Source organism: Condylura cristata, unplaced genomic scaffold, assembly GCF_000260355.1.
Source record: "Condylura cristata isolate star-nosed mole 26May11 unplaced genomic scaffold, ConCri1.0 scaffold00001, whole genome shotgun sequence".
In the NCBI taxonomy this organism is placed as follows: Eukaryota; Metazoa; Chordata; class Mammalia; order Eulipotyphla; family Talpidae; genus Condylura; species Condylura cristata.
In genome coordinates this window covers 26,658,405-26,683,924 of record NW_004567102.1, presented here as the reverse complement: position 1 = coordinate 26,683,924, position 25,520 = coordinate 26,658,405, and the positions used below count along the sequence as shown (strand labels likewise).

The 25,520-nt window shown below is 35.9% G+C and overlaps 2 protein-coding genes across 6 annotated transcripts in view; both read right to left on the bottom strand.

Moving 5' to 3' along the window:
• Positions 1-580: 580 nt before the first annotated feature.
• On the bottom strand, positions 581-15,959 carry SDHAF4 (succinate dehydrogenase complex assembly factor 4). The gene is made up of 3 exons (XM_004673610.2): positions 15,837-15,959; positions 5,792-5,941; positions 581-779 (listed from the first exon to the last, which is right to left on the bottom strand). The coding sequence occupies exons 1-3, from the start codon at positions 15,898-15,900 to the stop codon at positions 670-672; spliced, it is 324 nt and encodes a 107-aa protein (XP_004673667.1). The 5' UTR covers positions 15,901-15,959; the 3' UTR covers positions 581-669.
• Positions 15,960-20,121: 4,162 nt separating this feature from the next.
• Positions 20,122-25,520, bottom strand: part of FAM135A (family with sequence similarity 135, member A) — a 79,262-nt gene continuing 73,863 nt past the window's right edge. For all 5 annotated transcript variants that reach the window (XM_004673606.1, XM_012724224.1, XM_012724236.1 and 2 more), the window contains 2 exons: positions 24,405-24,518; positions 20,122-21,558 (listed from right to left, as the gene is read on the bottom strand). In XM_004673606.1, the coding sequence (XP_004673663.1) occupies positions 21,353-21,558; positions 24,405-24,518 (320 nt within the window). In that variant the 3' untranslated portion in view covers positions 20,122-21,352. The remainder of the gene's footprint in view (positions 21,559-24,404; positions 24,519-25,520) is intronic.

The window sequence follows — 25,520 nt, the reverse complement described above, 5'->3', positions numbered from 1 at the left end:
ATAACGCACCACTTAACTCACATCTAAAAAGCCATTATTGGGTCTCCCTGTGGCACAGGGGTTAAAGTCCCAGTACTATCAAGTTACTGCCACCCAATGCAACATAAGTTTGATCCCCAACCAGAGAGCTGACCTACATGGAGCAGCACACTTTTCCTGTCTTCACCAGCTGCTCCCCTCAGCAGTGTATTTCAGTAGATCTGCCTGTTCTGCTCCCCACTCTGTCTCTAATGAATCCTCTCTTACTTCCCATACCTCTGCCCTACACCCAGTTCTTATATGCATTAAAAAAAACTTAAAAAATAAAGTCATTACCTAAAACATGGCAATACAATCATTTAAAAAACAATATTTTATTTACACATGCATTTTATAAACAACTGATTAATTTAAATAGAAACATGGTAAAGTTTAGTTAAAGCCTTAAGCTTTAATGGTCACATAAATGCCCCCCCAATACATTAAAATTAAAATATGTGCTAATAAAGAAACATTTTCCCTTTTCTAATTTATAGCAGCATACTGTCTTCCAAAATCATATATATATATATATATATATATATATTTAAACACACTATAGGAATTGGGTGATCTAAAGGATATAAGAAAGAAGATAATCAGAAATAATTCGGATTCAGAAAAAGATAATGAGGTTAAAGAACAGGCAGCTCAAAAATCAATACAGCGTCCTTTTCGTTCCCAATCTCCATATCGGGTAGGTTCTGGGCCCCTGGGTCCACCTTTTTCTTTGGTAACAGGATTAACATCATGTGGAAATTCTAAGGGAAGAAGAAAAAAAGCAGTCAATAGACATTAGGGAAAAGATTAATTTTGATTGTGAAGGGTCACTTCTGAAGAGAGGGCTGCAAATTGGCACAGTTAATAAGCTAAATACAACTGATTAGGTTATTATTCAGTCATTAAATGAACCGTAAATGTGGTTCTTTTTCCAGAGGTTAAGAAATCATTATAAGACAAGATTTTCATATTGAATCAACTTTATTATCTGCATTAGTGACCTAAAATTCCTGGAGTACTCTCAGGTCCCAATCTGGAAAGCATTGCTTGTAAGCTGGTAGGTTAATGTAGAAGGAAAGGGGCACAGAAAATATGGAGTATAAATTCATAGCAACTGCCATCCCATTTCTTATCAGTAAAATGGGAACAACAAATACCAACCTTACTTGTCTTCAAGGTTAAAAAGGTAATGTAGCTTTCACTACCTGAATACAGGGATTTAGGTGCATTTAAGGTTCTATTTCACTCTAAAACTTCCAATAAAATGGAGGCAGGCAAAACTGATGGAGGTATAATGAATGTTAATTTTGTTTTTCAAGAGATGCTAAAGGTCAACCACATCCATGATGTAGAATTCCTGAAAGTCCTAGACAAACACTAAGTCCATCTTTGTCTAATCATAAGACTGTGATTAGTCTATGTATGTCAACTTGGAGGAAATCCTTCATGCTGAACACCAGATCAATCTAATTAATTAAGGTTGATGACAAGAAACTAGAAAAATGGGTAGACCTTTGTAAAACTGACCAAATAGGGAACCATATAAAGTATGCTTGATGTTTGTTGCACTTGTGTGGCAGCTTAGGACTATGGCCAAGGATGTCATTGAAGAATACTTCAAATGCAGGAAAAGAGTGAAAAGAGTGAAAACAACAAAGAAACTCTGCACAAAAAAAAAAAATTACAAGCCAATGCATGGAAATGGTCTAGCACAGTGCTAGTTACATAAGAAAGCTGGATTAATTTTAGCTATTAATGTTTTCTTCCTCATTATAGGGTTCTGGCTTTAGCAACTGGTTAGCCAGCACTGCCAATAATAGATATAATCTCAGTTATTATTAGTATTATATATTCATATAGAAATATCCATCAAGAGTCAAGTCTAATTCTGAGTAATGTATATACATATACGATTTATCCTCATAATAACCCAATCACAGAATTAAGGGCTTTATCTATCTTTACTGTGAATAAACTTTCCTGTACTTCATCATCATTCTGTTTTCTAAAGAACTGCTTGTATTGATTTCTTCTAAAAGACTCTCCAATAGAAGTTCTTATTTCCCCGTATCTCTGGGGCTCACTCTGTCTCAGTCATTTTGGGCTGCCATAACAAAGGTTCATAGACTGGGTGTTTAAACAAGAGAAATTTATTTTCTCACAGTTCTGTCAGCTGGAAGTCTATGATCAGAGTGCCAGCAACAGTGAGTTCTGGTGAAGGCCCTCTAACTGACTCGTAAAGATGGCCTCTTCTTGCTATGTACTCACATGGCAGAAAAAGCAACAAACATCAAGCTCTCTGTTGTCTCTTCATAAAAACACATTAATTTCATCATGGTTTCCCACCCTCAAGACCTCATTTAAACCCCTTTATCTTTCAAAGGTTCTATCACACTGGGAGTTAAGGTGTCAACATGCTATTTTAGGGGACACAAGTCAATTCACAGCACAAAGGACAAAAAGGGTCAAGGTATCCCTGCTCCTTTGCTGCTACTTCTAGTCTTCCATTCTACCACCAATTTTTTTTTGCAGCATTTCTTCCTTTGAATCCATGCAATTCACCTGTCCAATGTTTTCCCGTCTTATAATAAATGCAGACATATCTTTTTGGATGAAGTCAATACTTTATAAGTACAACACTCTCTCCCATCAACCTTAGTATCAGTAGCACATTAATGAATTATATATTGGGGCCACCGAGGTCCTCAATACTCTTATCTGGTAATCTTCATCTCCACTTCTGTCATTTACTTGTATATTATTATCTCTTGAATATGTTTTTTCCAAATCCCACAGACTTCAGCTCTTTTCTTTCAAAATCTTTTACCCTTTAATCTCCCTTCTTCATGTTTGTTTAACTTGATTTTACTCTCAAAACCTACAGCTTGCTGAAACATTTCATTCTAACCAGCACTACACTGGTTCACGCTCTATCCCATCTTACAGGAAAACAGGTTTTCTAATTCTTCTGATTCTTGCCTCTTGAGGCTCCAGCCGAAGCTGCACAGAAGGCTGAAATAATCTTTCTAAAAAATGAATCCCTCCTCCATTTTACACTAAATGAAAAAGGCAGACACAAAAGACTACATATCACATGATTTCATGTATATAAAATCCTGAAAGCGGCAAAATTATAATTATAGGAAAGAGATCAATGGTTGTAGGATGATGGGGAAGCTAGATTAAGATAAATAGGCAGAAGGGTCTTTATGGGAGGGATGAACTTTTTACTTTGTGTGGTTGCATGACTGGAAACATTTATTAAAATTTACTAGAATGTTTACTTAAAATAGATGAGTTTCACTATACGAAAAATTTTTAGGAAAGCTGACTGAAACAATCTTCATTCACATTTTAGTGCTTTTTCCACTGTCCATTTTATAAAGCCACACAGACGTAGCACTTCAGGCCTTTCTAGATTGGAATCAAATCTACCTTTCTGGTCTTTTATTTTATTAATCCTCACTTAATGTTGTGGCTTAGAGGCTTAATAGCTATCTTCCAGTCATGCTCTTTCTTTTTTTTACCACAGTTCTCTTTTTGAAATGTTTCCCACCATTCTTTATCACAATTCTACCTTTTCTTTAAACCCCAGCTCAAATGTTACCTCTTTTGTCTATCTTTCTCTGGTCCTTTTCTGCATATCTCTCATGCCAATAACCACATGATGTCCTGGTCAGGGTGATTTATGTATCTTAATTATGCCTTTTTTTTTCTTATTCATTTTTGCATCAAACAGGGTATCTAGCTTAATTAATTAATCTAGCTTAATTCTTTGATTATCTAATAATGAAATCAACTGTCTACAAAGGGGCAACCTATAAATTTTTAGAATGGTCACTCCTATTGAAAGACCATACTTTTCTCACTATATTGTCTTGGCATTCCTATTAAAAATCAAATGAACTTGCTGTATGCCTGGGTTTACTTCTGGGATTGTTTTTGTGAGAGATGTTTTTTCAAAATTACCTTCCTATACACAAAATAATTCCTCCTTGACTTGATATTGACTTTAATGCAATTCATGCAAGATGATTCAGTCATAATATTTTGTTTTACTATTAAATAATTCAAAGAGCACACATCTTTTCTTTTTTATGTATATTTTCAGAAGGAGTATTATCTATAAAGACTTTTTCTCCCATTTAAAATAATTTTTTTTTGTTAAAGTAACATTGTACTGTAACATTGTACTGTAACATTATGTAACTTTCAGGTGTGCATCATTATAAATCAACATCTGTATATACTACATTGTGTGTTTTTGTTTTTCTATTTTTAAAAGCAATCTACTTTTTAAATTTTTTAAATTTTAATATAATAGTTTATTTTTACATTGTTTGTGCATTTTTCCATCTCAATAATCCCCGTGGGCTTCCCATCACTGATCCCATTTACCACTCCACCCCCAATGAGTGAAACCATCTGATATTCTTCTTTTTCTTTCTGGCTTATTTCATTAGGCATGATCCCTTCCAGCTCCAACCATGTTACTGCAAAAGGCATGTGTTTATCTTTTTTGATCATTGAGTAATATTCCATGTCACTGCGTGATGATTTAAGGAAATATTTTCTCTTAGATTTTTGTACTTTGTTAAAGCCACCTTAGAAAAATTTATCTTTAGATGAAACTTTTAAAAAGTCTTCCTCTTCATGGATGATTGAACTCTTCATAGTTGATTATCAGATTAGATGGAGTAAAGTCCTATAAATGAAAATGTTTAATTGAGCAAAAAAACAAAAGCTTTTTATATTTTAGAAAGAGTTCCAGTACAGGTCTCTATATCCTCTACTGATATCTTCTTACCTAGGATTAATAGTTAATTCTCATATGCATGGACATTCAGGGCAGTCTTACAAGGTCTCAAAGTGGTATGTTTTTTACACTTATGCCATCTAAAATTGTATTTTTGAATAGCTAACACTTATACATGTTCCATAAAGCAAAAGTAAAGAGTTTAAAGTGAAAAATTAGTACTGTATGACATCGCCAAATTTTATACATACTGAATACAAAATATTTAGTTTTTCACCCCACCTCAATCAACAAACCTCTTTATTCTCTGATCTTTCCTTTCTTTTCCCCTAAAGATGTAGTTACAGTGAGAATAATCACCTTCATATGTGATCCACTCACTGGCCTCTTTGATAAGACTCCACTGTGGACACCTGATCCAAGATTGGTCAAGGAGATTTCTTTTAAGGAATCTGGAATTAACACTAAGAAATTTTTAGTCTGACTGTTCTCTTAAAGTGCTAGAATAGTTACTTTTTTGCACAATGGGCTGAGAAAGCAATTTGGAGACAAAAAAAAAAAAACAACAATGGGGCATTGATTGGAAAAAAACAAAAGGCATTCTGATTTTCATAGGATGTAGACCCAGTCTTTTCCCAAAGCCAAGAAGTATCACTGTCCTGGGATACCTCACTGGTATCTTGTAACCTAACAACCCTACTTTCTGCCTCAGTTTACTCAAATGGGCTTCTATTTTTTTAATCAAAGCAAGAATCAATCCACATTTCTTGTCATGTGAACAATGGAGCATAAAAAAACGAAACAAACACAATCGATTACTGGCAGTGGCTTGGAAATCTTTTTTTAAACCCACACATACTGACAGTCAATATAATAATTTTACGCACCGCTGAAGTATGCTTTATTCTGATTAATAAAATAACTATACCCAATAAAAGGTTTATTTTGCTTTTTTTTCTCAATAACTAAAACATTTTGATACTTCAAAACTTAAAAATGGAGCTTTATTATACTCACTTGTCAGTGGTTCTTTCTCTAAATTGGAATCTTCTGGGGCATCAAAACGACCTACTGGTAACTTTGGCTTCTTAATGGATTGTTTGATAGGTTCAGACTTTCCCCCTTGCGAACTTGCTTTTCTCAAAGAGTGACACACATGGGGTGATCCTAGCAGAGTGAAGACAGGGAACAAACAGGAACTTCATTTTTTCTACTTTAAAAATTTAGTAACCTACTAATTTTTTGTTTACATATTCACATTTCATCAAAGTTCAAAAAATACAACAAAAGGTCATACAGTGAAAATTCTCCCCTTTTGATGTGGAATTACCCCAAATGCCCCCAAAAAGATGATTAGGTCAAGAAGATGTGGTACAGATACATAGTGGAATATTACTCAGCAATCAAAAGACAAACATATGCCTTTTGCAGCAACATGGATAGAGCTGGAAAGGATCATGCTTAGGAAATAAGCCAGAAAGAAAAAGAAAAATACTGGATGGTTTCACTCATAGCCAGAGCATAAGAGATTGGATCAGAAAAAATAAAAGCAATTTTAATAAAGTAAAAATGAAAAACAACGAACAACTACTATAAACCAGAGACATTCTATGAGGGTAGAGAGGGGTTAAGATCAAAACTGGGGCAGGAAGTGTGCACAGGACTATGGTGACGGCACATGGGTGAACTGGTGGTGGGAAGTCTACAGGGATTACTACTGAGATGAAAAAATGTACAAAATGAAGAAAGATGCAAGTAAATAAATATATTTAAATTAAAAAAACCTTCCTTCTTTTCCCTAGTTTTTGGTCATTTCCCTTTCTTGAAGGCAACCAGTGTGATCAGTTTGAAAAGAAGAGATCTGAAATAAGTTAACCACTATCAAAATTGCACAAAGTTATATATATAAAATATTGATTACCGTCGGAAGCAATGCTGAAAATATTAGGAATCAGATCATTAAGAATAAATAAATAGTCTGAAGTTTTCAGTGATAATATTTAGTATTAACATTTCTGGATGTCACAAGCGACTGAATTCTTATATTTAAGTTATAATGACAATGCTCTTTTCCTGCCAACTAGACATTTAAAAAAATGTAACTGGGCATCTCCAATGTATAAATGAGATAACTTTTCTCTAGGTTATAAAGAAAAAGCTAAATCAACCATTGGTTGAAATAATATTCAGCAAGAGCTGAATATCCCATCAATATCCCACTGTGAGAAAATAAAAATGAGTTCAGGACAGGGACGTCCTACAGGAATGCTTCAGAGGCAGAAAGAGCTGGGTACCGTTTTCCTGCTGCCAACAGAATCATGATCAAAGGTCAGAATCCAATAACCAGAACCTATGAATAAGACAGGTTACAATGCCAAAAATATTAAGGTAGCAGGTGGGATTCATCTTGTTAATCAGATGACCTGCAACTAGGAAGATTATTTTAGATTATCTAAGTGGGAATACTGTTATCACATGAATTCATCAAAGGGTAAGAGAGAACCACAGAGAGATGGCAGCATGAGACAGGTTTGACTGATACTAGCAAAAGGTGAAGTTGAAAGGGGAAGGAAACAAGATTCTTCCCAGAGCCTCTAGAAGGAACACAGTCCTAACACCTTGATTTCAGCCCTGAGAGATCCATTTCAGACTTGCAAACTCCAAAATTGTAAGATGTTTCGCATCTTACAAGTTTGAGGAAATTTATTGTAGAAGTAACAGGAAACTCATACAAACACTAGTAGTTTGACCTTTTGTCAAGCATTATATATAATTCGTATATTAATATAGGTACTTTAATCATATTCTAGACTTCATCCCTATGTCACCCTACCCCATGTTTTAAAAATTTAATTATACATACACACATACAAATTTTGTTTGTTGATATACATATGCCTCTGCATATGTATACATACCACTCTCAACTTGGAATTTATATAAGATTTGGTTTTAAGATTATATAAGTTAGCATTACTCACTGTTAGCAACTAGTTAGCAACTAGACGTTGTTTAGTATTACTAGACAAACTGTTTTAACAATATCAAACGGCACATCAGGATGTTTATTTGCACATTTACTGCACTTAACTCAGTGACTAGAAAATCTGTTGAATGAGTGCTCAAATGGAATTGGAAATTAGCATTGTCCCTCAGCCAAGAACCCACAAAATATAAGGATTAAAAAACATATAAATACATAATTGAGTATTTTAATAAAGCTATGACAATGATATGTAGAATTAATAAAGTTTTCTTGTATATGCTCATTATATAAAACACTTCATATTTATGGTACTAATTGGCTGAAGAAAGTTTTGTGGATCAATAAAAATCTCAATATATACTAAAAACACTTATCTAAACTTTTTGCGTATTTATTGATTTAGAATACAGTTCATTTTGCCTTCAACTTCACCCTTCAATATCTAAGGGCATAGTTTAGTTTTTATATGTCCTCATAATACTTAAACATACACCAAAAGGCAAAAGAGAAAAATCCAGCAGTAGTGTCATATAGCAGTTATTTTTATTTAGAAACTAAATAGAAAACACAGTAATCTGATTCTTATTGTACATATAGTTCATATAGTAATCTGATGTTGGTTTGTTGTGGCTGAATATTTTCAAAAATATATTGAAAATTTTAGTGAATATAAACTATATACAATTGAAGGATTTTCTCAGTTGAGATCATAGGATTTTTATCAATTAGTTATTTGCTATCTGAAATACAGGATTCTTTAGAATGTGATATTATATCCTTACTTAGAAAGTCCAGCCTCTACAATAGAAATATCTGTCCATTATTTAATGTATAACTATCCATCAACAAATCTATTACCAATATGTAAAGCATACTAATTGGTTTGCTAAGTCATAATAGTTCATTAATAATTAATACAGATATATAAAAAGAATTTTAACTACAAATTAGCTTCTACATGTGAAGATACAACTTAATCTGCTTTGAAGACAATTTTTTGCATTTGGCTATGAATTACTTCTATTATATTGTACATTAAGTAAGTAACTTTGAAATAAAAATTAGTAAGTATTTACTAGCCACCACTACTGTGCACATAATCTTGACTCAATGCAATAAAATTAACACTTCACATTTTATGTTTGGTTGGTTTTTGCAAATTAATTAAAAAAAACACCTAATGGAAAGCATGAAATGATAAAAAGTAATGCTGGTATGTTTCAAAACTGCAGAAATTCCTAGCATAATGAAAGTCATAAAATTAACAAAAAAATATACCCCAACCTACAAAATACAAAATCTGAAGTTAAAAATGTTACCTCTTAAGATGCAGATGACTAATTATAAATAATAAAAATAACAAATATGTGTTAGATGTTTATGATGTGCCAGGCACTATTCTAGGGGATGAAAAGACGTGACTTTAAACCTCATAATAATCTGATGATGACAGTATAACAATTGCTACTTTACAGTATGTCTGTTCAATATGAACAAAATCACATGTGGTAGACTGAAAATGTCTCAGGTAGCCACTTTTTCCTTCTTCCAGTTTAGCTCTAGAACCCCTGCCTCCTCCTTGGAAGACAAACAGTTACATGTCCGAGTTTTGACCAATGGGAAGTAACATGCACATTTTAGGTCACTTCAATTTTGCAAGAGGCTGACTGTCCTGGGTTTCTTTTCCCATTCTCTTGGGAATGGGCAATATGGGCATGGGAGCAATCCAGCCTCAACTACAAAATGAGATGATACAACAAATATTTGTTTATTTTAGTTTTTTTAGTTTTTTTTTTCTTTTTAAAGATTTATTTATTTATGCATACAAGAGCTAGGATGCAGGCCAGAGAATGGCTGCGGGGTGACCCGAGTAGCGTAGGGCGCAGAACAGGCAGATCCACTGAAATACAGTGCTGAAGAGAGCAGCAGGAAGTGTCAGGAGAGGTCTGCCACACCATCTGGATCACCTCCCTGTCTGGGGATAGAACTCCAGTGGCTATAGATTCATAATGTTGTGCTTTAACCCCTTGTGCCACCAGGAAGGCCTCAAATATTTATTTAATCATAATTTTAAAGTGAGGACCATTAAAGGACAAAGACAGGAATCTTCATATATGGGAGGAACAAAACTTCAAGTAAAATAAAATAAAATAAAAAAAACCCAAGAAACAACACATTTAGATATAAAGTAAAATGAAGAACCTCCAACATCAAAGAAAGACCTAAAAAGAAAAAAAAACAGATTACTAATAAAGGAACAAGCATTAGGCAGGCAGAGGCAGATGACTTTGCAAATAACTATAATGAAGTCAGAAACCATCTTTCAAAAACAAGAAATAAATTAGTTTTCCAGATTAAAAATAAAACATGTAAAAATGAGATGCTTTATCATAAGACTGTCACCAAGAACATTACTAAGGAATGTGATTTAAGAAAGTGATCCCAAAAGTGTGAGATAAGAAGGTATGGAGAGAAAATAAAGGTATGGATAGAAAATACCATACATCAGTGGTATAAGACAATAGCAACACTGATTTGTGGGGTTAACAAAACCACATTCCTACTCAGCGCACATGAACACACACACACACACACACACACACACACGGGCCCTCCATGGTAGTGCAACCTCTGCAGTGAGTTTGCACCCTGGCCCTGAATGTGACCCACATGGTGCGGCGGACCTCTCCTCTCTTGTCCACTGCTCCCCTTAGCAGTGTACTTTGTTCATCTGATGCCTGTTGTGCTCCCCACTGTTTCTGGTGAATCCTCTCATTGCCCCTGCACCTCTGGCCTGTACCCCAGTTCTGTATGCATAAATAAATAAATCTTTAAAAAGAATACACACACACACCCCTAATAGGTTGAGGAACAAAGGTAGAGAATAAATGCAAAAACACTTTTAAGCTGTGTACTGTTTAGGGGAGGGTAAATATATTCATTAATTTTTGGCTTCCTTAAGTATGCTTTTGAATTTCAAGAGTAAATAATAAAAGACAATGCATATCTTCTGAATCTCCAGCATTAAAAAAAAAAAAAAGGAAACCTTTTAATTCAAACAAAGCATAACAAATACAAGATACAAAAAATTAAGATGGTCGGGAAAGTCAATTATAGCAGTAATTTTAATAACTGTAAACGCACTGTACTCTCCAATGAAAAGGTATAGACTTTCAGAAAACAGACTAATAATAAAGTCTAGCCACTTGCTCTTTACATGAGAAGCCCTATTACCATGTTATATATAAAAAAGGACTAATATTATGTATTGAAGGTCTGTGTACCCCCACTATTCATGTTAAAATTCTAACTCCTAATTGATAATATTGGGAAGTGTGGCCTTGGAAGGTAATCAGGTCATAGGTGCTGAGTCCATGAAGGGATTAGTGCTCTTCTAAGAAAAGGTAAGAAAGCCAGAAAGCTCTGGCTTTCTGTTCTCTACCACTTGAGGATACAACAATACAGGTATCTGCAATCAGGAAGCAGATTGGCACCTTGATATTGAACTTTTCAACCACCTAACTTCCAGGACTCTTAGAAATAAATATTTGATGTTTTAACTACCAGCTCAATTTATTTTGGCAGCTTGAACTAAGACGGTAAGATGCACCACTTCCATTTTATTTTTTTTTTCTTAAAAGGGGACAAAAACAAAACACTGAAAAGGACACAAGTAAAATACATAAAAATGACAGGATCAACCAAAAGTTATTCTCTTGGGAGACTAAAGGTACTTGTGAAATGCTTGTTAAAGACAGCAAGAACAACAGAAGGCATATGATATAAATGAGGAAAGGAATACATAATTATATAGAGAGCAGAAATGTGAAAAACAAAACCCCAACAACTCAGTAACTTTATACTTATATTCTATGAAGCACAAAATGAGTAATTTTCTAGAAAAAAATTTATTCCTCAAAATTGATTTAAACCTAAAAAAAGAAAAACTTGTTATGCTACAATAATCATTACAGAAATTAGACTAGTAATTTTAAAACTTTCTTTAAAGAGCACATTTAAGTAATTTTACAGGTGAGTTATACCAAATAATTGAGGAATGAATAATTTCAATATAACAATAAAGGGGGACAAGATAAGAAGATATTATTCAGATTTATTTCAGGAGGCTAGGCTAACTTTAATGCTAACTTAGTTAAAAACTTTACTGGAAATTGTAAAAGAAGATTAGTACAGCTACTAGATAAACAGCACATCCAACCCAATGTTCCATCACAAAAATATAACTACCATGATCAATTTGTATATTTTCTAGGAATAAAAGAATTACTTAGCACTAGAAAATTCTGTAATTCACCAACTAACCAGATTAAAGAAGATAATGATATAAACATTCCAAGATGAAGGAAAAAAGATTTATGTTTAAAATTTATTGAATCTTAAAAAAAAGACAAATACATAAAGAAACCAAAAATTTTAGAACAGCAGGAAACTTCCTTAATCTGATAAAGGGCACACCTACAACTAATAATCACACACTTGATAAAATATGAACCCATTCCTTTTATAATCACCAATATGATTATGTCTGCTGCCACTACTTCAGATAACATGACAGTGGAAGTAAGAGCATAGATACAACAACCAGCGAAAAGAAAAGAATCAGGATTTGAAAGAAAGAATTTTTGTTATTGGCAGATGGGAACAACCCTGCCAAAATCTGCAAGTAAATTAATAAAACAATTTCATTAGCTTACTGGATACAAAATCAATAAATAAGTCAAATGTGTTTCTCTATATAAGCAATAATAAGAATGTGACAGTTAAAAATATCAAACAGGGCCCTCCCTGGTGGCGCAGCGGGTTAAAGCACAGCACTGAGAATCTGAAGCCACTTCCGCATGAGTTCGATTCCCGCCTGCCGCCTGCCCCGGAGGAGACCACATGGCGAGCCAGACCTCTCCTGACCCGCCCGCTGCTCCCCTCAGCAGTGTACTTCGTCAATCTGCCTGTTCTGCTCCCCACTCTGTCTCTGGTGAAGCCTCTCACCGTCCCTGAGCCTCTGACCTGTACCCCAGTTCTGTATGAATAAATAAATAAATCTTTAAAAAAAAAAAAAATATCAAACAGTACTAATCAAAAATCTTAAGAGGAACTTTGGGTGGACTTAGCCCAACTAAAACCAGATTTATTACAAAAATACAGTTATTAAAACATGTGGTATCACCATAGGGGTTGACGAATAGATCAGCTGAACTGAAAATAAATAAATCTATACATCAAGAATAAGTAGCCTTGATTCATAACAGCTGCCAATGTATCAGTAGGGAAAAGGTACAATACACAAACCTGGGCCAACTGGTTGATGGTAAGGGAAAAAAATGAAATTCACACTATACATGAAAATTCCTGGTAACATAAAGAATTACATATAAAAAGCAAAGGCATATAACTTTGATAAGAAAATCAAGAACATCATAATGTTTTTAGGTAGGCAAAGCTTTCTTAGATGGGACCACAAAGCACTGGCCATAAACAAAAGGATCAAGATAAGATTACAATAAAATTTTGAGTTATCTGTTCATCAAAAGACATCTTTCTTCTGATGCTGTGTGACTGTACATGCAGATACATTATTCTATTCTACTTTTGGGGTTAAAAAAAGATTTTATTTATTTTGTAGAAGGAGCTGGGTTTTAGGAAAGAGGTGCAGGGGGTGGGAGGGCTCACCAGAGACAGAGTGGGGAACAGAATGGGCAGATCTACAGAAATACACTGCTGAGGGGAGCAGCTAGTGAGACCAGAGAGGTCTGTTGTACACATGGGGTAGCTTCCAGGATGGGACAGAACTTGTGTTGCAGTGGCTAGTCATAGCTTGATAGTACTGACTTTTAACCCCTGTGCCACCTGGGAGGTCCTGGAATTTTCTTTTTTAAAGACACCATAGAGTGACAAAAATGGCCCACAAATGGAGATATCTGCCACTTAGATAACTAAAAAAGACTTGGTATTCAAATACATATAGTAATATAAACAAATTTTTGATAAGCGTGATGGATAAACATATGATGGGGAAAGGACATTATCTTCAATAGATGGTGTTGGCAAAACTATATCCACATGCAAAAGAAAGAAACTGGAATCTACCTTATACCATTATATTCATATAGACTTGTATATATGAATGTAAGTGAATGGACAATCTATTAAGAAAATAAAGAGGTTTTTTTAAAAAAGCGAATATTTGAAGAGAATTTAGTAAGAGAAAAGCTAAATCACAATAAGCTAAGAAGCTAACTCACCACCTATAGGCAGACAAAAATAAAATTTTCTGACAATATTGAATGTTGGCATGTAAGTGGAGTGACAAAAACTCCAATATATTGCGGGCAGAAGTATAAACTGTTGGTAGGAATAGGTTATTTACAACTTGGTATCAGATTGTAAAGTTCAACAGGCCCATACAGTATGCTCCAAAAATTCATCGATTGCACAAGAGTTCTTACAAATAGACAAAAATGCACAGTAGCCAATCCTGGCTTTTATACAATTACCAAAATGTTCACTGGGAGAATGGAAAATCTATGATATAACCACACAGCTGAAAGCATAACTACAAACTCACATATAGATATGGATCAATATCAAAACACAGTGTTAGCTGAAGAAAGGAAACAAATACAAATTGTATGAAAGCTATTTATATAAAAGTTAAAACAAAAGTTAAAGTTAGACAATGGCCTCAGGACACAGTACTCAAGTTGCAATTTGGCAGAGGAAATGTTAGTTGGGGGCACCACAGGACCCCCAAACCTTGTATATTCTACATAAGTTCTGCCATCTCTTGCATAAAGACAAGAGTATTCTAGCCGTGCTTAAAACTTTTAAGAGAAAAGAACTTTAGTTGAATTAGTGTGCAATAGTGACAAAGAAGAAGGATGTAATTTCCCAACGAAGCACCCAAAATTCCCCATCCCCTCATGGGTAAATGCCCAGCCAAACAGGGGCTGGCCCAAAGTGAGGTCACTGAGACCCAAAAGCTAGCAACAAACCTAAGGCATCTTTCGGCAGGGAACCAGAGGAAAGGGCAGAAGGAGCCAGGCAAGCCTGGAAGAGCAAAAATCAAAATACAAATTAAGATAAAGGATGACAATTATCCTCCCTAGAGGTGAGGATGCTCACTTCTCTTTAAGTGTCTCCTTCCATGTCCCCCAAGACCCTCGCACAAGTCCAAGGAGAGAAGCAAACGAGCTGCTTCTTCACAAGTCTCTCTGCTTCATGTGCCTCCTCAAAGTGTTCTCCCCAAGTCCTCCCTGCCATCCTTTTTAGCTTCCTCGCCACCCTTCAAGGGGGTGGGGGTGGGGACAGGATGGGAACATGGAACTGTTACAGAAATAATCTGTCCATTAAGTGAGAGAAGGGGGATCATAAATGTTGCTTTATAACTAATACCTTATATAAACTCCCGTTACCAAATAGTTCTTAAGTTTTTAATACCAGTGGAAAAGGGAAGCTAAATAACAAAATTTTAAACAACGTTTACGTTGGAGTTCAGGTAACTAGGGACTTTCACTTTTTATTACTCACTTCTAACTCATTAAGGGCTTTTTTCCCCCCCAATAGGCTTGCAGTGGGGGAAGAAGAAGGCAAAGGCTACACAATGATGGACAAATCGCAAAGAAATCTGAGGCGTAGTAATTCGGTTTTCAATTTACACACTTAATTTCTCCAGGATGAACGACATTAAAACTGTACGGCACGATGAAGTCAAAGTCTCCAATAACATTGAGAAAGAGGAGCATCAAGGGGCAAGTGCGCCCTGCCAATTCCTAACACTCCTGAACGCCTGCGGTGCTCCGAGGCCCGAGCAGTGCCCGGACGGAAGCCGCAACCCCAGCTGGGAGGATTTTAGGATCTTCCATTTGTGAACCCACCCGGAGATCTCCGGCGGTGCAGGGACAAGCCCCGGGCCACGGCGTCGGACGCTGAGCCCGAGCGAAAAGATCGGCCAAACGCGCGCCCAGGGAATTCAGGGGTTTGCCCTTCCCCGGCGTTTCTCACAGCGCCCGTAACTCCGTAACCAGCCCGCGGCGCTGACCCCAACAGCCCGCGCCTTACTTGCCGCTCTCCACGCAGCTGCCGGGACGAGGCCTAACAGCACAGAAAGTCGCGACGCTGTCATGGCGGCGGCGCCGGCAGTGCTTGGTACGGGCCTAGGACCCAAAGGGAGCCACCCGCGGCGTCTCCAGCTCGCCTCATCGTGTGGGCGGGGCCTGCGTGTGACGGGGCGGGGCCCCGGAGGGTGGGCGGGGCCTCCCGCCTCTGGAACCGCCGTAGGAATCCGAGAAGCTAGTTCAGACTGCATATAGGAAAATGAGGGGCAGGAGTGGCTAAACCTTCTTACCAAGAACACCGCTGCTCTGATCCCCAGACATAACATTATTGCTGATGTCCAATGAGGGAATAATTATATTCCTCTCAATCTAAGGCGAAGTGTCCTGGAAGATGTATTTCATAGTATAAAAATTGAGCACCCTTTCTCTTTTGTGAGAATAAGAAGGCTTTCTCCTTAGTTCTTTTACTTCTAAAACTTTTCTTTTCAGTGAATTCCTCATTCATCAGTTTTGATTCATTGACCAAATGACCTGAAAGATGTTATTATTGTGTGAAGAGCCAGAGAAGGCGCTTCAAGCTCTGCTGAAAACAGTTTTAAACTCCAATAGCTTCAATGTGTTCAACTCATATGTGGCAGATCAGTTGATTTTTATATAACTTATGGCAGTCTTTACAGAAAAGTGGACGTTCCTAGAATTCTTTTTTTTAAGATTTATCTATATTTTCATACAGAACTGGGGTACAGGCCAGAGATGGGGAGGGTGAGAGGATTGACCAGAGACAGGAGCAGAACAGGCAGATCAGTGAAGTACACTGCTGAGGGGAGCAGCGGGTGAGTCAGGAGAGGTCTGCCACGCCATGTGGACTCCTCCGGGGCAGGCGGGGATCTAACTAACGCGGAAGTGTCCTAAGCGTCTAGGTGCTGTGCTTTAACCCACTGCGCCACCAGGGAGGGCCCTCCTAGAATTGTCTTTTTTTAAAAAGATGAAACCTTTTAAGAAACGTTCCGGTGTAGCTCTTGGATTCTGGTCATGCCTGGGTATAATGACATCTGGAAACTGCGATCCTAATTTGTCATCACCAAGCAAGAGTAATGTCCACCTCGGCATTATTTTCACGAAAATCAAGCTGTATATACAGAGCATAGCAAGAGCCAAAACCCAGTCACATTAGTGGGTAACTCAATGATTTTGGCTCTTAGCTCCTGTCAAATGTTTAATGATGAGTTCCTTATGACCATGTAACTATTATAAGTAGTTTGATTTGCAACCTGCTTGACCAACCCTATTGCAGAAGGGTTCTTCCTCAGTACAAGGTTACTTTTTTATTTACGCTGTCCAGCATATTGTGTATATACATGTGTGTGTGATTTAAAATAATTAACATTTATTCTTTCAGTTTTTGTGGGTTAGGAATTCAGGAGCCGGAGTGCACCAGACACTAGGTCTTAAATGAGGCTGTAGTCAAATTTTATAGGGCTCATCTAGGGGAGGATGCATGTCTAAACTCACCAACATAATTATGGATAGGATTTAGTTTCTTGTGGGGTTTTGCACTGGAGGCCTCCCTAAATTTCTTGTTATATAATCGTCCCCAAAGGTCATGTTACAACCTAGCAGCTAGTTTTCAACTGAAACAAGTGAGAGAAAAAGAAAGACTGCTCAAGATGGAAACCAGACTCTATATCATAAGTGCCATTCTATCGCTTTTGCTGTATTGTCATTAGAAGTGAAGCAGTAAGCTCAGCCCTCTCATAATTACACAAGTAAGTGATGAATACCAGCAGTTGAGGATCAGTGAGGCCATTTTAGAGGTTACCTACTAAAGTGACTCATTCTCTCATCACAGACAACTTCCTTTTCTCATCACAGCCTTTTGCTCAGTGGTTCCACTAATAAGTAGGCCTGGTGGCATGGAAACTTAAATTTTTAATCTAGTGTTTTCCCTTTGCTAAGACTGACAAGCAACACTAATTGCAGTGACCCATCTGATCCCTTGACATAATACAGCATTATGTAGGCCTGCACAGCAGGCTTGATTACAATGGAATCTATAGTGTTGGTATTTTATAGGAATAGATAATTATTATAGGCGTGGATTGCTTTCCTTGACTTATATTTCTTTTATATACTCCATCTACAGACTTATTGAATATTTTCTTAATCAAATAGCCCACTGTCTTTTGTCAGCATCCATGAAATCATAGCATATGAGTTTGGAAGCAGGATAAAATCTTCAGTCTCCACCATCCACATCATTTCCAGTTCTGTTGGCCTACCAAGTTTTGCATCCAGGAGGAGGTACAAAGGGGTAGAATATTTTTCTGAATTTGAAGTTAGGATTGCCATCTGGCCATTTTTACCTCGTTCTCCTGGGTTCAAAAAAAGTGGTTATGGTTCTAGCTGGAGTAAATGACCCTGAATGGGGGTGGGATATAGGAGCAGAGAGAGAGAAGTACTAGAACTCAGGGGTCTCATCTCCTGGAATACCTCTTCACAGTACCATTTGGAATTGTAAAAATTTAGCAGACTATTGCAACTATGTAAATACAGGACTATCCAAAGTCTCAAGACTTTTGGGTCACCAACTGGGCAAAGAAATTTGATCAGTTGAGGTGGTGACTGAATGCAAGGAAAAAGAGTAAGTGAAAGTGGTGATGTCATAACCATCTAGACTCATGGCCACTGACAGAATTGGAGAAATGTATTTACTGTAAATTTTGGTTTTGTATTTTTAGTCAGAAAATTTGAGGCAGTAAAACATGCTGCTGCTCACCTCTTTCTCCTGGAAATTCTGATTCAGTTGGTATGTCATAGGAACTGGGAATTTGTATTTGTTATCCTAACCAAGGATGCTTGCAAAGCACTGCCCTAGCTGTAATTTTTACCTCACTGGCTCATGCCACACACAATTAATGAGTTTCTATTTTCTTCCTCATTGTGTACTATTATTGTATATGTGGTAGTGGTGGTTAGGTCACAGTTGTTATAGGTTGCAAACTATTGAGATGAGATTATGATAGAGTCACAGGAGAAACACACATCACGCTGAGATGCTGTACTTGAAGCTAGATGAGGAAAAGGTTGTGTTAGGGGATAGCATTTTTAATGTGTAATTATGGGAAGAAAGGTATATTTAGATATTGTAAGGACAAAGAAATGGGTTACACTAGACCTCTGATGTTTTTATAGTTGGTGCTTACTTATCAAACTCATTTCAAATTTGGTGAATCCAAATAGTCTCATTTTCTACTGTGGAAGGTGTGGTCAGATAATACTTGATTTTGATGCCTGATAGTCGAGTGTGGCATAAGACCAAACTTGTTCAGATGGACATTTCCACTAGATAACGAATATGGAATGAGTGATACAAATAAGCAGTGCTTGGAATTCAGTTTTTAGAGGCATACCTGCTAGCTGAAAGGATATGCAAACCTCTAGTTCTTCTAGAAGTCAGAACTTGGCTACAGCTTTGATCATCTACTTTCTTTTGACTTGTTGTCCAAACATTGTTCTACATCCAGCCTTTCCACTGATAATGTGAATTATTTAATTTTCTCCCAAAAATATTTTTCTGTTTAAGTTCACCATAATTTTCTTGTCTGCAACAAACTATAACTATAAAGTAATTCATATACTTTAATGAAAATCATTTTCTAAAAGTTAATTATATGGTTTCAGATAATCACTTCTCTCTTTCCAAAGCTCATGCAATGTTTAATTTGGAGGATAGTGTATGATAGTTTCTCTGGTAAGTAAGAAGTTAAATCTGTCAAGATTTTAAATCATGAACATAGCTGAGCTTTTAAATATGTTCCAAAATAACCAAGAACCAGTCAGCCAACTATGACCTGAAATACTATTTGCATGATTATTAGTGAGAACAGATACCTAAAAAAGGACCCTTTGATAAATTTGGAAGATTATTCAAACTTAGAATAAATATAGTATTTCAAACCAAGGACCAAAATACATTAAGATGAAAAATGTGTGTGGCAAAAATACATGATAGATAATGCACATATTTATATTTTCGGCTTTAATGCACTTAGCATGTGTTATTGCTTAGTTAAGTCATTGAATTTTCAAGTAATTTTTAAATTGTAAAGAATTATGGAGCACAATCAATGAAATACTTTTTAGCTACTTAATATATGCAAAAGTGTAACTTATGAAAATATTTTATAAAGCCTATAAACTATACAATCATCTTAGTCTATAGAGTAATTAATAGTCTATTCAATTATAAATAAAAACATTGCTTCTAGTATTCTGAAAATAAGCAAGTGTTTTAGTTGTTCCTCCAGACAGTCATTTGTTCATTTATTAACATCAGAGGCAATAACACAATGCTAAAAATAAACATGCATCAATTATACAATATATACTTACAAAAACCTTCTGTCCATCACAAATGGCATATGCAAACAGACTTTCTATACACTATTAGTGCATTATTTTCACAAGTAAAACAGGAAAGAAAAATAGTGAATTAATGCTATTCAGCACCTTTAGTAAAGTCAAAGACTTAACAACTCCATATATCAAAAACATTTGCAACTATATCACCAAACGTGTAAAGTTAGTTATTTTGTTCCATCTTTAACATGAATTATTTTATTTACATCACTCTTTTTAAGGTCAACAAATTTTAACAATATTTAAAAATTATCTAAATTCATAAAAGTATTTCATAAATTTCAACATCTAATTATTATGTACTTACAAGGAAATTCATGAAAAAAGTTAAAGAAATGTAGTCAGAAAATTCAAGCAACATTACCAAATTTAGCAAAATTCCAACAAAATCAAGGCAGGAGCATTCAAACATTCAAAAATCTCTAGATGCTGCTAACATGAACATGAAAAGTTCCAGTAATAAAAGTCAACATGAGAAATAATGTTGAAGTCACCGGTAGAAAATATATTTTAATATGCATGACACATTAAATAGCAACAGTAATAATGATTTTGTTTTATAGAAAACTTTTATAACATTGTCATATATGAACTACATGGTTTTACAGGGCTAAAGAAGTTATTTCAAAAAATATATTTCAGCAGCCACAATTTTATTTCCAGTTTAAACATAGTAAAATGTTAAAAGTAAAATTTATAATTGACTAAGTAATACCCCAATACTAGAAAATTTAAGATGCCATGCTATTCTAGCAAATAATGGCTTCTAATATGATGTGTCTGATGTAAAGACTGTGGAAAGCCAATAAAAACAATCAGACATACATATGGGCTTAAAGTTTCACTGAGATACTTATATAGCAAAATATATGAAAAAGTAATAGAAAAGTAAAAAGGTAAAATTAAAAAAATATTGCACAGCCACATTACCTAGAAAGTAAAGTTGATGTTTAAAAAGCTCTAAACATGGATGATATAAATTATCTTCCATATAAAAAGGTATAAATATTTCTTAGATCTTATCAGCATCTACAATTTAATATAATACATTATTTAAATGTTGAATGAGGTAACTGTCAAATCTCTAACAATGTTTTTAATCTATTGGAAATATTTGAGGGCAGCAACCAGGAAGAATTTCTCTAAAAATATTTCTGAATCAAGAACAGCTATATGTGCAGCTCGCCCAATAAGTGAATCAGCTGTATTGGGCAATGCATTGATGATATTGTATCGAACCAAATTACAGTCCTTGCTCTGCAGAACTGGGCGAAGCAAGTTGTGGATCATTTCTGAATAGAACTGTCCTATGGAGCAAATAGAAAAAAGGCTGATTGGTTCATAGCAACTGAAAAAAATCTATGTCAACATTTATATATAAATTTACTTTCACTTAAAGCAGAAAAAGCCTTTAAAAGGTTTTCTTTTTCTATTTTCATAAAGAATTAGCAACTTCCTATAGTCAGAACTTTTTGAGTTTGACTTAGAGATAAAAGACCTGTTTTTTCCCCTGGTCTGAATGGGTATTTAATATTTGGTTTGGCTTTTAATTCTGAAAGTCGTACTCCCCTCTCCCTTTTTCAGTTAAATTTTTTTTTTTAAGATTTATATATTTTTTTTATACAGAACTGGGGTATAGGCCAAACATGTGGAGGACGAGAGGATTCACCAGAGACAGAGCGGGGACCAGAACAGGCAGACTGATGAAGCACGCTGCTGAGGAAAGCAGTGGACGGGTCAGGAGAGGTCTGCCACGCCATGTGGATCTCCTCCGGGGCAGGCAGGCATCGAACTCATGTGGAAGTGACTTAAGCTTCTTAGTGCTGTGCTTAGTGCTGCGCCACCAGGGAGGGCCTTTTTTCAGTTAGTTCTTAAAATGACTTTGTGTGGTCATGCAAAAGGTTAGATACATATACTTCCAAGGGACAAAACAGTTTTTAATGCTTATACATTACTCTATTACTAATAAGAGTACTAACACATATCTATGAAATTTGTAAAGTTTAGGAATGCAACTATTACATATCAGAGTAGAGGTAGGATGTAGCTCTGAGGAATGACAAGGGAACAATATGTAGAAGTATAATTAGAGAAAGAAAAGAGGGGCATTTAAGAGAAAGATTAAAAACACAGATTCATAAAGAAACATTTATGCCCACCTCTCTTTTAGTTTTCATTTTAAGTCAAATTGTGTTTCTGGTTCATTTTATTTAAAAACTGTTTTTAGGGGCTCTCATGGTGGCATAATGAGTTAAAGTGCAGCACTACATAGCTAGTCGCAGCCGCTTCAGCATCAGTTCTATCTCCAGCCCGAGAGGTGACTCAAAAGGCACAGCAGACCTCTCCTGTCTCGCCAGCTGCTCCCCTTTGCAGTGTGCTTTGTTAATCTGCCTGTTCTGCTCCCTTTTCTGTCTCTGGTGAATCCTCTCACTGCCTTTGCAACTCTGGCCTGTACCCCAGTTCTGTATGCAGAAATACATAAATCTTAAAAAAAAAGTTGGTTTTACATAGGAAGAAGTCCAAGTCTGTTTTTTTTTTTTTTTTTTTAAGATTTATGTATTTCTGCATACAGAACTGGGGTACAGGTCAGAGATGCAGGGGTGGTGAGAGGATTCACAAGAGACAGAGAGGAGAGCAGAAAAGGCCGACTGAAGAAGTACACTGCTGAGGGGAGCAGCGGGTTGGTCAGGAGTGGTCTGCCACGCCAGGTCCGTCACCTCCGGGGCGGAGATGGAACTCATGCTGAAATGGCTTTAGCTTCTTAGTGTTGTGCTTTAACCTGTTGAGCCAGTCTTTATTAGTTAGATAACCTGATTCTCTAGTGGCACAGAATCTCACTATTAGATCAAAGGACATTTGCCTAGTTCCAGCTATCCTCTAAGAGTTAAAACTATTCTGAATTTATCCCTATGAGTTGTATTTTTCCCTTAAGTGACTCTTAGAACAGTGTTTTTTAAAAAAGTTATTCTGACATCACAAAATGCTCAAAAAACTGTGTTAATGAAGAGTGCCCACTATGTACCAGGCATCACACCTGGCAGCATCAATTACAAATGTGTATAAAAAAGTCTCTACCTGAAGGAGCTGTTCACCATCTCAATGTAGAAAAAGCAGATGGCTAAGAGTTTGTTTAAAAGCAGTTTATCCCAAAAAATTAACTGAGGCAATATTGGAAATAAGACACCCAGGTTCTAGTGCTAAGCCTGTAATTAACCACCAGTTACTTGAACAAGCCACGTAGCCACTTAGACAGGACCCATGTCTTCTGGTTCCAAATAGCTATGATTTAAATGTCTTTTTAAATCCCAAAATAGCAAAAAACCTTTATCATTCATTATCAATAAATATAGTAAATTCTTGTTATCATTTTTCACTAAAACTAACATACAGGTAAATATGCAACATAACCATTACCACAGTCACCAAACCCAGTAATTCAGAGGAAATCAAGCATAGATAACTATTAAGGAAACACATGGTGAAGAATTTGTAATTAGATGAAAGAACTGTTTTATCAATCCAGATGCCCAGTTATCGATAACTGGATAAATAAGTTGTGGTATATATACTCAATGGAGTACCACTCAGCTATTAAAAAAAATGAAATCTTGTCTTTTGTGATAAACGGATGGAGGTTGAAGTAACTGACTACATGAAATAAGTAAGAAAGTAAAAGACAATTACCACATGGTTTCTCTCATATGGGGAATATACACAAGCAAAACAAACTAAAAGATGTCCACAAAACAACTCTGACTCAGAAAAATGCTGGGAGGAAGGAAAGGGTAGAGGGTGTAAACCTGATAGTGGAAAGGGCAATAGAACTTAGGTATTGGGTGAAGCAAAACTTCTATATATTCATACTGGTTAGTGTGCCTTCCTCCCAATTACAGAGCTCTGTAAATCAATATAATTTTTCTTAAATTAAAAAAAATAACTCTTTCATCAGAACAGCTTCTCTTTTACTGACAGATATTTGACATAGTAGGAGAAAAGAAAGGAAGAAAAAAATGGACAAAGGATAGTTATTAACCTAGTATATGAAAAGGAGTAAAAGGAAAGAGAAGGATTAAAGAGTAACTGTAAGAAAAATTTGGAAAAAGGTTCTTGTGTATATTAAACTTGGCTAATTACTTCTAATTTACTTACTTACCTGACTGTTTGTCCTTTAAAGCTGTTTTGCACATTTCAATGCGGGCAGAGTGATAGGGAACATAACGATCCTGTAGTGATCCCACTAGCACAACATTTTTGAAATAATGAAGCCCTATGAAAAGAGAATACTGCTTATAATAATATAATAATAATTAACCAAATTTCAAATAATTTATTAGTATATTAAGTGAACAAAAGTTTTTTTTTTCAGTAGTGCTGATTCTGACTTAAATTGCTTATTGAATTCTTTCTCTGAATTTCTTAATTGCATTGTATGTAGTTTGTGTTGACCTGAAAAAATGTTTACATGGAGTAACAACAAGGATTGTGGTGTGATAGTAGGGGAGAACTCAGGTAAGTTGTTCTAAAATTCTATAGGAGGTATTTCTGACATTCTTAATTTCAAAGGGATATCCTTTGAGGCTTAGGAAGTTTCCAAAGAAACAATATTATACTCCTTTATAAAAACAAAGTGCCTCCCTGCTGGTGCAACAGAATAAAATGTAACACTATGAAGCAATCCGCAGCCACTGCAGCACATTTCTGGCCAGGGAGCTGACCCACATGGCTTGGCAGACCTCTCCTGGCCCTCTGGCTGCATCCCTCAGCAGTACAATTCGTCAATCTGCCTGTTCTGCTCCTCAGCTCTCTGGTGAATTCTCTCACCCTCCACACCTCTGGCCTGTATCCCAGTTCTTGTATGCATAAATAAATAAATCTTAAAAAAAAAAACAACAAAAACCACAAAGTACCCTTTATGAAATAACTTAAAGTTATCGTTTTAAGTTCTCATTTGACTCTTGCCTATTACTCGTATTTTCTCTGTTATCGAAGGGATATATGCTTTGATTCTCCAATAATATTAACAGGTTTTGTGGTTCATCAATAGATTTTTGTGTAATTTCTCCATTTTTATTTTTAAACTAGCTGAAATATTTTTAAAGTTTTTTTTTTAAAGATTTATTTATTTGTACAGAACTGGGGTACAGGCCAGCGATGCGGAGGGTGAGAGGATTCACCAGGGACAGAGTGGAGTGCAGAACAGGCAGATCGATGAAGTACACTGCTGAGGGGAGCAGCGGGTGGGTCAGGAGAGGTCTGCCTCGCCATGTGG

Coding starts and splice junctions, on each gene's coding strand:
- SDHAF4 (XM_004673610.2), bottom strand. CDS start 15,900: ATGACAGCGTCGCGACTTTCTGTGCTGTTAGGCCTCGTCCCGGCAGCT. Junction 5,942..15,836: donor AGCTGCGTGGAGAGCGGCAA/GTAAGGCGCGGG, acceptor TCACTCTGCTAG/GATCACCCCATGTGTGTCAC. Junction 780..5,791: donor AGAGAAAGAACCACTGACAA/GTGAGTATAATA, acceptor TTCTTCCCTTAG/AATTTCCACATGATGTTAAT.